The sequence below is a fragment of the Arachis hypogaea genome, chromosome 15, assembly GCF_003086295.3.
Source record: "Arachis hypogaea cultivar Tifrunner chromosome 15, arahy.Tifrunner.gnm2.J5K5, whole genome shotgun sequence".
NCBI classification, from domain to species: Eukaryota; Viridiplantae; Streptophyta; class Magnoliopsida; order Fabales; family Fabaceae; genus Arachis; species Arachis hypogaea.
This window is the reverse complement of record NC_092050.1, coordinates 57,073,475-57,087,895: the sequence shown is the minus strand read 5'-3', so window position 1 is coordinate 57,087,895 and position 14,421 is coordinate 57,073,475. Positions and strand designations below refer to the sequence as shown.

Below are 14,421 nucleotides of genomic sequence, written 5' to 3'. Positions count from 1 at the left end.
TATGACTCCGCAGGATATGAAGATCCGAGTGTACAATATTTAATCCGAAATATAAAAGTAAAATGGTGCAATAAATTTGACCTTAAGCTAATTAGTAAAAGGGTCATTGATAACCGGATGACCATATCTCAAAAAAGATCATAATCCCCGAGTCATAGTTTAGGGTTTGACAAAATATCATACGAAAAAGAGACTCGTTTCTTAGCACACAAAAAACAGATGATGGCTGCCCTTGCAGCGGCTACCTTAGAAGAAGAAATTCATAATTCTTTAAAAGCAATCCCAGCAAATGAAGATGAAGAAGTTCACTCCAGCCTAGGACAATACATATTAAATACCTAAGACCCGTTTGAAAATTAAAAAAAAGTCCCAAATCAGAAAATCAGATACATATTCAACAATAAAAGAAGAGGTGTCAAAGAAGTTCTAAAATTAACGAAGACATCACACGCAGAACACAACAAATGTTACCAATATAATACCAATACAATGCCAGCAGAATTATAAAACTAGCTATCAGATTTTCAAAAACAACGACAAAAGACATTAAATCTAGGACAAAGTCCCTAAATTAACCCACAGAACGGGCAAGCAGATTTGCAAAAATTAGGAATAAATTTGTAAAATAATAAAAGGTATTGTTCGCTATAAATAGGGGGGGAAGAGTTGTTAAAGCATCCTCAAGAATCTATTCTTCAGGAATATTCTGCATCAGTTCTTCCTGTTGAAGCTTTTTAGGTGTTTGAACAAAGGATCTTCTTAGATTAGCATGAATAATAATAGTTTCATCTTTTGATGATTCTCTTCTAGCTCTAAAATTATAATTTACTCTTGTAATTTTATAATATATTTTATAAATTATTTCAAAAGGAACATATTTTTTATTTATGATATCTTTGGGTGTCTTAATATATAATTTAAGAGTTTTAGAGGTATATTTATTTTTAATACTCATGGAAAGTTTGGAGAACAATGAAAAAGTACTAGACCATCATGACAATTACTTTCTAGTATAACAATTAGCAATCTCTAATTTTTTGAATTTTGTATCTCGTAAAATCATTCAAATAGGAATATTGAATCCTAGCCTAAAGATAGGCTTGGCGGCTACTTGGATAAGTCCTATATGAATAAAATTATAATCTTTTTCATGGTGTTTTTTCAGTTTTTTTTCTTCTAGAATATTTATAATATGGTTCTTACTATTTTCTGGGTAGCTATATTCTAACATATCTATTTCATTATCTTTTTGTTCCCAAAATGCTTGTCTTTTAGCGTTTGTTTTAAGATACTAGGACGGAGACTAGAAGACTGAGATTCGGTGTCATGTTTGTTGGCCTAGAGACTGGTACGAAAATTTCATTCTCTGTCTCCAAAATTTCAGTATTTTAATACCTCCAAAAAGTGGGACTAAAATTTTTGGGATTGGAGACTGAAACTTTAATAATATTTTATACCTAAAATACCCTTATTTTAATTAATTAATTCTAATTTTATCCTTTGTACAAATTAAATTAGAACTTCATTCTTATTTCAGTCTTTATCGTCCACTTTACACCAAACATAATACTAAAACTTATTCCAATCTTTGTTTCTCAGTCTCCGGCTATCAGTCTCTTTCCCTCTTCCAAATGCTTTATAGACTTTGTTTTCACTTATAAAGGGTACAGACCAATTATAAAACTTTTCTTCTAACTTTACTACCTGTAATTCTGATGATGAACCGGAGGCTTCATTATCATTACTTCTTGCTATTATTGAACTTTTCTTTCTTCTGTTTAATTCAGTTAAATGTTTTAAAATCCAAGCTATTATATCTTTTCAAAGACCTATGTTACAGGACAATCCTAGTTGACCAATAGATTTACTACCTTCAAGGAGGACTTATTACCAGGCTTGCTCACTGGTAGGGGAGGCAAACGGGTCTAAACTCGCCGTGCCGGTACGCGTAACCTGCCAAAAAATGCGAGCCGGGCTGAAAAATTGAGACCGCCAAAGAGCAAAAGCCCGCCTAACCCGCACCGCTTAAACTACGAGCTTTGGCGGGGCGGGCTTTTCCGCGGACTTAGTTTTCTTGGGCAAGGGAGTATTTTTGCAATTTTTTTGCCAAAACCCAACTTCTTCCAACCCAACTTACAAGAGTACGAAGATAAAAAGTGAATGTTTTGGATTATGTTTATGTTGCTTTGGAGACAATATTTATAATTATGTTTTGGATTATATTTATTTTGCTTTGGAGAGAAATATAATTATGTTTTAGATGAAAACTTGGTTTATCATTATGTTTATTAGATATTTATAATTACATAGAATTTAATGTTTGTGAATATAAAAAATATAATTTTTTATGCCTTTAGAAATTATAAATTTATTAATATGGTTGTGAAATTATATATATTATTTAGTAATTAATAGTGTAAAAAAAAATAAAAGAGAAGCTTTGGCAGGCTGCCAGCCCGCAGTTAGGCGGGGCGAGACGTGACGGACTTCTCCACTTGCCACCCCAGTTAGGCGGGGCGAGACGTGACGGGCTTCTCCACTTGCCACCCCTACTCACTGGGATGACCAACGTATGAACGCTTTCACTGCTACACTTATCTTTAAAAGATTATGAGGTAAAATTTAAAATATCTTTAGTTACTTAAACAAAATTTAGAATAATCGCATAAAAATAAGGATATTAATTATGATTGGGAGAAAGTTCGTCATTTTGAGTAACCTTTTCCAAAGAGGATTGAGTTTTGTGTTATAATTTGTTCCATTTGGATTCTGAACTTTGAACTTTAAATTTTCGTGAGAGACTGGTGTGTATATATATATATATCATGTAAATCATGTAACCACATTATCCAGCAATGATGTTGGAAAAGGAAAGAAAAGAAAAAAAAAAGTACCTCTCATAGGCATACAAAACAGAAAATACCATAATAATATACATATGGAAACTGATAGGTTCTACAGTCTAGACGCCCCAAGCACCCCCATTACTAGTCATGTATCAAATATATTCACCATTGAAAAAGGAATCAAATTCCCTACACCTTTTTTTCCTACCCTTTTCACATTGAGTAAAAAGGGCTGGGGCCGGGGCTGGGGCCGGAAAAAAAAAAAGACGAGGGCCGAAAGTGGAGGGATGTTTATGCTTCTGGATGATTCCATTCCCCAAATGTTGAATTACATTCATAAACTAAATCCTAACGTGGCGAAATCTCATCGACAGATCAAACCCGCCACAACTTTTTTCATTTTTTCTTAATTCTACTAGTAACTCACTGTACCATTAAGATATTTGGACCCTCAAGAAGGCAGCAACTAGGGTTAATAGTAACAACATAATGTTACTAGTGCCTGTCAAATGAAGCCCTCCATCACTTGAGTCATTGTATCCACCTGCTCCAGTTGAAGATGATGATGGACTAATTCCAAACACATTATTAGGGCTCCCAGTGGTTGTCCCGGCTCCGGTTCCGGTGCCAGTTCCAATTCCGGTGCCAGTTCCCGTTCCAGTGCCTGTACCGGTGCCAGTGCCAGTGGTTGAACCTGGAGTTGCACTTGTTGGGGTGGTTGGAGTTATGGTGGTTGGTGATGTGCCTGGTGTAGTGGAGGTTGGAGTTGTACCAGTACCTATTCCAGTGTTGCTGCAAATTTAAGTCAACGAAAAATCAATAGTGGGTATGTTCTACCATGCAGCACAAAATTAAATACATTGGTAACTAATACAGTGTTGGTCTGAGTAAGAAATGGTTCAGTATAATTTAGTATATTTAATGCAAGGCCCGAGACCCTTGTAAATGTAATCATTTTTGTTTGAATACTCATCCATCATAGTCAAATATGGGTCAAATTAGAGGTAAAGTCTCATAGCATATGAGCAAACCCACAAAAAGAAAAAATTATATACAAGTAAATAAATTCTATCTTTGTCCACAAATAACTCTGATACTGGTATGATACTGATACTTAATTGAAGCAATTTTACAGAAGAAAAATTGGACATGAATTAAAACAAATTACGAAGCAATATGTATACTAATATTTAAGTATATAAATGTGGCTAAAATTGAACTATTTGTGCATCTCGATACCAAAAAAGAAAGAGGAAAAGAAATGTAATGGCATAACATATGGTTGGACAGAGGTTAATTATGTCATCATATGCACTAAGCATAGGATCTGTTTAATTAATCATTATTATATGGACACATACAGATCTCGAATACTAAAACATCTAGCAAAGCGAAGAGCACAGTTGCACAAAATGGTACCGTTTGTTTTAAAGTATTGGAACGGAGACTGAGAGATTGAGATTCAGTATCATATTTGTTGGTCTAAAAATTGATACTAAAATTTCAGTCGGTACCTCCAAAAAGTGGAGACACAGGGGACTAGAATTTTTAAAGATGGAGACTGAATTTTTAATAATATTTTATACCTAAAAATACCTCTATTTCAATTAATTAATTCCAACTTTATTCTTTGTGCAAATTAAATTAGATTTTCATTCTTATATCGATCTTTGTCTCTCACTTTACACTAAACACAATATTGAGACTTATTTCAGTCTCTCAGTCTCTCTCTATTCCAAACGCTACCTATAATAGTTGTGCGACATCATTGTCATGACAGCCATCGTATCTCAATAGGAGCAATCAGCTATCATGAAACATGCCATGGCTTGTATTGTAAATCTTGAACTTGATCCGGAGGTGGTGGATGAAAACATGAACCAACCCACCCCTCCCCCCACTCCTCAAAAACCCGGCCCACCCCACCCAGAAAAGAAAAATGGAAAAAGAAACTGGCCTTTTGGCTAATGTAAACTGAAAAAGTGTAGTACAAAGAAAAAAAAACAAAGGATAACAATAAAGGGAGAGAGAAGTTGTACCAAAAAACGGAGAAAAAGAGAATACAAAACAAATTACAAGATATTTCACCGCTATGAAACAAAACATTAATCCCTTCTAACTTCTAAGAGCAGCTACCTTTTGCAAAGTGCTAAAATCGAAGCCGAGTCCAAAAAGAAAAAAATGCGATAAATAAAGAGTGGGATAAAAAAAAAGGGGGGGGGGGGGGCGGGCAAACAAGCAAGATCTAATGATCTACAGTAGTAGTAATTATAGGAAGAAATAAAATAAATTAAATTTAAATAACACATTATGAAAAACAAGCAAGATCTAACAATGATCTATAATATTAACAATACGCAAAAAAAGTAAAATAACTTAAAACTTACCCAGGACCTGTGGGGAAAACACATGATGATGATGAAGCTGTAGATGACAAAGATCACACAGGAGGGGGGGAAATATTAGAAGAATGTGAAAATTGAACAAAACGATGCAACAAAATGATTGAATCAAGCAAATAGGTTGGTAGCAAAATTAGTAGAATAGCTTACTAGGAGGTGCGGTTGGGCTTGTAGTAGCAGCTCCAGAAAAATCACAACTTCCTTGGGCTTGACCCTTTTTCTGGAAATAACTATTAACTGCATAGTTGCAATGATCTTTAATAGTGTTGGGTTGGTAACATGGTCCATTTTGGAGAATAGGAGTGCAATCAGCACCAGCACCACATGCATAATCTATTGCTTTTTGAAGAGCTTGATCTCCAACACCATCTTTGCATACACAGTAAAGAGCTCCTCCTGAGGGGAAACAAAATTGGGGAAAATAATAATAATAAGTTAGTTCAGTCACATGAAAAATGCTACCTTTTTATTTTCTTCAAGGAAAATTAGATGCATACATTTTTTCCCGTATTTAACCATAGGAAGATTATATATTATAGAATTAAAAAAAATTATTAAGAAAAAGAGAAAATAATGTTTATAAATGACAATCCATCTAAAGAGAAATTAAAATACTTCCTTAGAACAAAAATATTTGAGACTTCTTGAAACTAATTAAGTAATAATTAATTAAATAACAAATACAAATTAAAATCCAGAGGGTGCTTACTTGAATGACCAGCCATGGCCAGAAAAACCACAAAGTACATCAAAATAGCCATCATTAGTGACTATTAGTATATGATGAAGATAATATATTCAAGCAGATATAAGTGAGGAAAATTGGATGAAGTTGAAGAGAGAGGAGGGTTATTTCAGTATGAAGAAGGAAGGGAGATATGAAAGGGGAAGACAGGTAGCAGCTTTGAGAATGGAGAATTCTGGACAAGAAAAAAGGTGAGTGAGGTGTTGGGTACACTTTTCAAGCCATCTTATGTGTTGCACATTTATGCACTATATGCATTAAATAAAATCGGATATATTAATATTAATATTGAATGCTAACTAATTTACTTTATGTATGCTTAACGGGGGGAACAGTGTTATTGGGAATTGTATGATGTACAAGCTTTTTGTTATACTAATAGTAAATAATATGATAATAGTATGTATTAACTTATCTTTAATTAAAAATTATGTATTTTATCAATGGAATATTTTGTCATTATTTTCGAACGGTCCTAAACTCGTGGGTAACTCAACTTGGTTTAGGGTTGGCCCTGTGAACATGGACCACTGTCCTCTACAAGTCTATATTGGTACGAGGGATGTTTCTTTTTTTTTTATTTTCTTTTTTATTAATCTTTTGTGATTAATATATATCAAAACTTTTTATGTGATATATTTAAAATTTAGATTTCGTCAAATTTGTCAAGCACGTATTTACCTGCTTCTGAATCATATTATTAATAAATTAAATCATGTTATATAATGATGAAAATATCTTTAACTAGAGGCTATTTTTTTAGAAATAAAAAAAAATTAACTTAGTACTATGGTTAATTAGTATTTTTTTTTATGAATTTTAATTTTTTATTTTAAATAAAAAATTAGACTCTTAAATTTTATAGAGTACAAATCAAAAGGTTCGATCTGTAGTGAAATAATTTTGTTCACTATAAAAAAAAATCAAATGGTCCAATTAGTATATTTAAAAATTTTTTGAACACCAAAATACAAATATGAGAGTCAGATTTGTATATTCTAAAATTAAAAAAAAAACAAATATAATCCTCAAATTTATATATTTAAAAAAATAATATGTTCATATCCTAACCCAATAAGCAAAGTCAGACCCAATAAACAAAAAGGTCCACCAATAAAGGTGGCCTTCACAAACACACCCGACCTCTTTAAAAAGGTCAGACATCGACCAAAGAGCTCAACATTACCAGTCCAAAGCAAGTAACCACCTCCAGAAGCCTCGACTGGAACCCCTATCTTCCCCAAAAAAGATAAGCTCCCACAAACTCCCAAGATATAAGGAATGGTTATCCACCAGATAAGATAGAACTACCACAATCAAAGAGGTCATCTGCTCTACTCTAAATACACTAACACCCCTCAGGTATAGTTTACATTCTAATCTACTAAAAACCTGCCTAAACCTCTTACTAACTTAAGCATCGGAGTCTCTTACAAGTATTACCCCCCACTTCCTCACAAGAAACTTAGCCATATTAAGGGATCTGGACCTCACGTTCAGGTCCAAATCAACGTTTCAGGTAACCCTCGGAACATTGACAGTTGCCGGGGACCTGGAACTCACCTTTTGAGAATGGCAAACCATTAGCATGAAGACGGCCACACAGCCTCTGAATCTGAAGCTAACCCCAACTAGAGGGCAACGCCAATATACTACCTCCACCACACCAGACGCATGATCCTCACGGGGAAGGACCATCGGCCAACCCACAGCCAAAGTGGATTCATTCGGAAGTCTGTCACCCTAAAAAAGAAGAATCCTCACAAACAGCAGAAATACTGGGTCTCGTCCGAGGCCAGCGAGATCGGCTAAAGCAACTCGAATACCAGGCTAAGCAACAGCGAGAGGCCGAAAGAGAGTTACGAATAGAAGTAAGGCAACGGAGGGAATTAGAGGAAAAGCTCCTAAAGTTGGAAACCGATCTTCGGAACCGAACTAATCGAACAAGTCGGGAAGACAGCCCTTTGGGAGAAGAAGACCCATTCTCAGAAGAGATCATGTGAGCCAAAGTACCCAGGAACTTTAAAACACTCGACATGGACCTCAACGACGGAATGACCGACCCTAGGCACCACCTCAACAACTTCAAAAGCAGGATGTACCTGGCCAATGCCTTTGACGCCACCCGCTGCAAAGCATTCTCAACCATTCTGACCAAAGCGGCTATGAAGTGGTTCGACATGTTACCCCCTAAGTCGGTAATTAGCTTCGATGACCTGTCCCAGAAGTTCCTGACCAGGTTCTCCATCCAGAAGGATAAAGCGAAACATGCACCGAGCTTGTTAGGAATCAAACAAGAGGTCGGAAAAACCCTCCGCGACTACATAGAAGGGTTCAACAAACTGTGCTTGGAGATCCAGAGTCTACCCACTGAAGTCATGATCATGGGACTAGTCAATGGCCTCAAAGAGGGACCCTTCTCCCAATCAATATCCAAGTGACACCCGGTTTTCCTAAATGAAGTCCAAGAAAGGGAGAAAAAATACATCAACATGGAGGAGAATTCCTGACTCAGGGAACTTATCCCTCGGCCAAATCTGCTCTACGATGCCCAGGAAGAGGAGAAGGAGCCTAAAAAGAAGGAGGAGTAAAATATAGAAAAGCCCTGTAAGTATCACAATTATACTCCCCTTAGAGTTTCCCTAGTAGATGTCTACCGAGAAGTATGCCACACTGAGAAACTTCCTCCTCTTCGTTTGATCAAACACAAAAGGAGGAAGCCGGATAGAATACTATGAGTACCACAAGCTCTACGGACATTGCACTAATGAATGTTACAACTTAAAGAATGTTATAGAAAAACTGGTGAGAGAAGACCAGTTAGACAGGTACTTGGCTAATAGGTCGGATGACCCGAAGAAGATAAGGAGAGAGGAACAGGAAGGACGAAGAGAGCATCCACCTCAGACCCCTGAGCGACACATACACATGATCAACGGGGGATTCGCTGGGGGAGGGATGTCGAAATCATCACGAAAAAGGCACCTCAAGGAGGTGTACCAAGTCGGGGAGGGAGCCAAACTACCTGACTTGCTCACCATCTCATTTACCAAAGAAGATGCTAAAGGAACAACACTTGGACATGACGACCCCATGGTGATAACGATGATCCTAGCAAACGCCAACCTCCACAGAACCCTAATAGACTAGGACAGCTCGGTAGATATCCTGTTCAAATCCACTTTCGATAAGCTTGGGTTGGAAGCAAAAGATCTAAAGGCCTACCCGGACAACCTATTTGGGCTGGGAGACACACCAATCCAATCCCTCGGGTACATCTCCTTATACACTACTTTTGGGAAGGGTGCCAAGTCAAAGACATTAAGCATTAATTACATTGTAGTCGATGTCAGCTGATGAGCGGATAATTTATACGCTTTTTGGCATTGTTTTTACATAGTTTTTAGTATGATTTAGTTAGTTTTTAGTATATTTTTATTAGTTTTTAAATAAAAATTACATTTCCGGGCTTTACTATGAGTTTGTGTGTTTTTTCTGTGATTTCAGGTAATTTCTGGCTGAAATTGCGGGACTTGAGCAAAAATCTGATTAGAGGCTGAAGAAGGACTGCAGATGTTGTTAGATTCTGACCTCCCTGCACTCTAAATGGATTTTATGGAGCTACAGAAACCTGATTGGTGCTCTCTCAATTGCGTTGGAAAGTAGACATCTAGGGCTTTCCAGCAATATATAATAATCCATACTTTGCCCGAGTTTTGATGACGCAAACTGGTGTTCAAATGCCAATTTTCTGTCCTATTCTGGAGTTAAACACCAGAAACATGTTGCGAATCAGAGTTAAATGTCAGAAACAGGCTACAACCTGGTGGTGCACGAAATTACAATCACACTTTTGTAATTCCGCACAACTAACCAGCAAGTGCACTCGGTCGTCCAAGTAATACCTTACGTGAGTAAGGGTCGATCCCACAGAGATTGTCGGCTTGAAGCAAGCTATGGTTATCTTGTAATTCTTAGTCAGGATATCAGTAATGATTCTTAGTTTTAATTGTAAAACATAAAAGAACATGAAATAATTACTTGTTATGCAGTAATGGAGAACATGTTGAGGTTTTGGAGATGCTCTGTCTTTTGAATCTCTGCTTTCCTACTGTCTTCTTCTTCACACACGCAAGGCTCCTTCCATGGCAAGCTGTATGTTGGTGGATCACCGTTGTCAATGGCTACCATCTGTCCTCTTAGTGAAAATGGTCCAAATGCGCTGTCACCGCACGGCTAATCATCTGTCGGTTCTCACTCATGTTGGAATAGGATCCATTGATCCTTTTGCATTTGTCACTATGCCCAACACTCGTGAGTTTGAAGCTCGTCACAGTCATCCTTTCCTAGATCCTACTCGGAATACCACAGATAAGGTTTAGACTTTTCGGATCTCAGAAATGGCCGCCAATAATTCTAGCCTATACCACGAAGGTTCCAACCTTAGATTAGAAACCCAAGAGATATGAACCCAAGCTACTGCAGATAGAACGGAGGTGGTTATCAGGCACGCGTTTATAGATGAGAATAATGATGAGTGTCATAGATCATCACATTCATCAGGTTGAAATGCGAGTGAATATCTTAGAATAGAAACAAGCGTGATAGAAATGAAAACAGTAGTAATTGCATTAATTCATCGAGACACAGCAGAGCTCCTCATCCCCAACCATGGAGTTTAGAGACTCATGCCATCAAAGATACAATATGAAACGTGTAAAGTGTCATGAGGTGTGTAAATACAATAGCAAAAGGTCCTATTTATAGAAAACTAGTAGCCTAGGGTTTATAGAAATTAGTAAATGATGCAGAATCCACTTCCGGGCCCACTTGGTATGTGCTTGGGCTGAGCATTAAAGCTTTCACATGTAGAGACTTTTCTTGGAGTTGAACGCCAGCTTTTGTGCCAGTTTGGGTGTTTAACTCCAGCTTTTATGCCAGTTTTGGTGTTTTGACGCCAGAATTTTTATGCTGACTTGGAACGTCGGTTTGGGCCATCAAATCTCAGACAAACTATGTACTATTATATATTTCTGGAAAGCCCAAGATGCCTAATTTCCAACGCAATTGAGAGCGCGCCAATTGGGTATCTGTAGCTCCAGAAAATCTACTTCGAGTGCAGGGAGGTCAGAATCCAACAGCATCTGTAGTCCTTTTTCAGCCTCTGAATCAGATTTTTGCTCAGGTCCCTAAATTTCAGCCAGAAAATACCTGAAATCCCAGAAAAACACACCAAATCATAGTAAAATCCAGAAATATAATTTTTGAATAAAAAGTAATAAAAACATAATAAAAACTAACTAAAATATACTAAAAACATACTAAAAATAATGCCAAAAAGCGTATAAATTATCCGCTCATCACAACACCAAACTTAAATTGTTGCTTGTCCCCAAGCAACTAAAAACAAAGTAGGATAAAAATAATAGAATATACAATGAATTCTAAAAATATCTATGAAGATCAGTCTTAATTAGATGAGCGGGGCTCTTAGCCTTTTGCTTCTGAACAGTTTTGGCATCTCACTTTATCCTTTGAAGTTCAGAATGATTGGCATCTATAGGAACTCAGAATTCAGATAGTGTTATTGATTCTCCTAGTTCCGTATGTTAATTCTTGAACACAACTACTTTATGAGTCTTGGCCGTGACCCTAAGCATTTTATTTTCCAGTATTACCACCGGATACATAAATGCCACAGACACATAACTGGGTGAACCTTTTTAGATTATGATTAAAACATTTTTCATTTAACAAAGGTGATGGATTCATAGGACATTCATAGCTTTAAGACATAAACTTTAAATTTTATTAATCATGGAAAATAAGACTTAAAAATAAATATAAGAGCAGACCAATAATAATAGAAGACAGAAAATTAAAAACAGAAAACTAAATGACTCTTAAAATAGATTCCTAATAATAAAGGTTATCACAGAGTTAGGACTCAACAACCTTGATTTTGAGAAGTGGATGCTCCTTCAATCTGTGGGGTATTTGGTCCTTCAAGGGAGAGCTTCTGGCGCTTCAGCTCCTGTAGCTCACGCCCCTGCTTCTCCTGTTCCTTAAGCAGCTTGCAGAGCATGCAGTTTTGATTCTGGTGTTCTTTCTTAAGTTGATCTACAGCTTCTTGCAGCTTGGTGACAGATGCTTCTAGGCGGGTCCAGTAGTCAATTTCAGGGATTTCTGGGAGGAACTCCTGCTCTCTCCTTTTGATGGAGTTATCTTGCACTTGTTGTCCTTCCATTGACTTCTTGGTGATTGGGTGTTCGATTGGGATGAATTCATCTACCCCATCCTCACCCCAGCATCTTTACATAGCAGAGAAATTAAGCTTGGGTAAGCCAGTTTGGCTTCAGTGGAGTTCTTGTTTGTAATTATGTATATCTCACAAGAAATCATATGATGAATCTCCACTTCATTTTCCAGCATAATACAATGAATCATCACTGCTTTTTTGACAGTAACCTCAGAGCGGTTGCTAGTGGGCAGTATAGAATGCCCAATGAAGTCCAACCAGCCTCTTGTGACTGGTTTGAGATCTCCTCTCTTGAGTTGGTTTGGGACACCTTTTGAATTGGTTATCCACTTAGTTCCAGGGAGGCATATGTCCTCTAGAACTTGGTCCAACCCCTTATCTACTCTCACCATTCTCCTATTAAAGGATTCTGGATCATCTTGTAGTTAAGGCAGTTTGAAGACCTCTCTTATTTTGTCCAGGTGGAAGTAAATAATCCTCCCTCTGACCATAGTTCTGTAGGTATGAAAGGCGGTTCCAGTTATTCTCTGCTTATCTGTCAGCCACAGATTTGAGTAAAATTCCCGAACCATGTTTCTTCCAACCTTTGTCTCAGGATTAGCTAGAATTTCCCTTCCTCTGTTTCGAATTTGCTCTTGGATCTCGGAATATTCGTCTTCTTTCAGATCGAATTTAACTTTTGGGATCACTGACCTCAGACCCATTATTTTGTGGTAATGGTCTGCATGTTCTTTGGTTAAGAACCTCTCTTGATTCCAAAGACTCTTTGGAGTATTCTCTTTCTTGCCTCTTGAATTGGTTTGTTTTCCCTTAGGAGCCATGATTTTAATGAGTCTTAGCTCAGTGATCACGAAAAAACACACCAAACTTAGAGGTTTGCTTGCCCTCAAGAAAAAGAAAGGAAAGGAGAGAGACAGAAGGGGAGGCAAATTCGAATGGTGGAGAGATGGGGATGGCCGTATAAGTGGAGGGGAGGGATTTCGAAAATTTGAAAAAGATATGACATAAAGATATGATTGGTGAAAAAATAAAACCATGATATGAAAAAGATGAGATTTTTAAATGGAAAAGATATAAAGAGGTTAAATCTGAAAATTTGTTGATGCATCTAAGAATTAAGAGATGATATGATGAGTTAGAAAAGATTTGGAAAGAAATTGAGAAGATACTTGAGTCTTTGAAGAAGATTTGGGAAGGATTTGAAAGAAATTTGAAAGGGGATTTAGAAAATTGTTGAATTTTTGAAAATTGAAGGTGAATGATGAAAATTTGTAACATGTTTATACAGAAAATTATGAGTCAAAACATGAAAATTTGAAAAATTTTGAAGTGGAAAACAAGATCCTCTCCCCCTGCCTTTCTGGCGTTTAACGCTTATATATTGGCCAATGTGGACGTTTAACGCCCAGCCAGGTACCCTGGCTGGTGTTAAACGCCAGAAACCCCTTTGTCATTGGGCATTTTTCTGAACGCCCAGGATGCTGCAAGTATGGCGTTAAACGCCCAGAATGGCACCCATTCTGGCATTTAACACCCAAAATGGTATACTTTCTGGCGTTAAACGCCTAGAATGGTATCCATTCTGGCGTTTAACGCCCAAAATACCCTTTACTGGCGTTTTCTTGCCAGTGAGCTCATTTTCTCTGCTTTTTGCACTGAATCCTTCTGTAACTCTGTGAATTCCTACAATTTGATGATTAACCTTGAAGGCAATTTATATCAAACTCCTAAATATTAACAAATAACTTGCTAATGGCTGGGTTGCCTCCCAGCAAGCGCTTCTTTATAGTCTTTAGCTGGACCTTGACTGAGCTTTATTCAAGCCTCAGTTTTGAGCATTCTTGCTCAAAATTGCTTTCAAGATAATGTTTGATTCTCTGTCCATTAACAATGAACTTTTTGTCAGAGTCAGTATCCTGAAGCTCAACATATCCATATGGTGACACACTTGTAATCACATATGGTCCCCTCCACCGGGATTTCAATTTCCCGGGGAATAGTCTGAGCCTAGAGTTAAACAGCAGAACCTTCTGTCCTCGTTCAAAGACTCTAGATGACAGTTTCTTGTGATGCCACCTTTTTGCTTTCTCCTTATAAATTTTTGCATTTTCAAAAGCATTGAGTCTGAATTCCTCTAGCTCATTCAGCTAGAGCAATCTTTTCTCTCCA

At 37.1% G+C, this 14,421-nt stretch overlaps 2 protein-coding genes across 2 annotated transcripts; one reads left to right on the top strand and one right to left on the bottom strand.

Annotated features, from left to right (window-relative positions):
* Nucleotides 1-2,788: 2,788 nt before the first annotated feature.
* On the bottom strand, nt 2,789-6,280 carry LOC112750386 (PLASMODESMATA CALLOSE-BINDING PROTEIN 2). Its single transcript, XM_025799095.3, has 4 exons — nt 5,958-6,280; nt 5,399-5,644; nt 5,234-5,270; nt 2,789-3,638 (listed from the first exon to the last, which is right to left on the bottom strand). The coding sequence occupies exons 1-4, from the start codon at nt 6,010-6,012 to the stop codon at nt 3,281-3,283; spliced, it is 696 nt and encodes a 231-aa protein (XP_025654880.1). The 5' UTR covers nt 6,013-6,280; the 3' UTR covers nt 2,789-3,280.
* A 1,749-nt stretch (nt 6,281-8,029) lies between these two features.
* On the top strand, nt 8,030-8,434 carry LOC112748549 (uncharacterized). The gene has a single exon (XM_025796778.1). It carries the CDS (start codon nt 8,030-8,032, stop codon nt 8,432-8,434), a length of 405 nt encoding a protein of 134 aa, XP_025652563.1.
* The last annotated feature ends 5,987 nt before the right edge of the window (nt 8,435-14,421 follow it).

Excerpts from the sequence above, each read along its gene's own strand:
- LOC112748549 (XM_025796778.1), top strand. The coding sequence starts at position 8,030 with ATGGACCTCAACGACGGAATGACCGACCCTAGGCACCACCTCAACAAC.
- LOC112750386 (XM_025799095.3), bottom strand. The coding sequence starts at position 6,012 with ATGATGGCTATTTTGATGTACTTTGTGGTTTTTCTGGCCATGGCTGGT. Across the intron at positions 5,645-5,957 it reads GGCCATGGCTGGTCATTCAA|GAGGAGCTCTTTACTGTGTA; the intron begins GTAAGCACCCTC and ends GTTTCCCCTCAG. Across the intron at positions 3,639-5,233 it reads GTTTTCCCCACAGGTCCTGG|CAACACTGGAATAGGTACTG; the intron begins GTAAGTTTTAAG and ends TTAAATTTGCAG.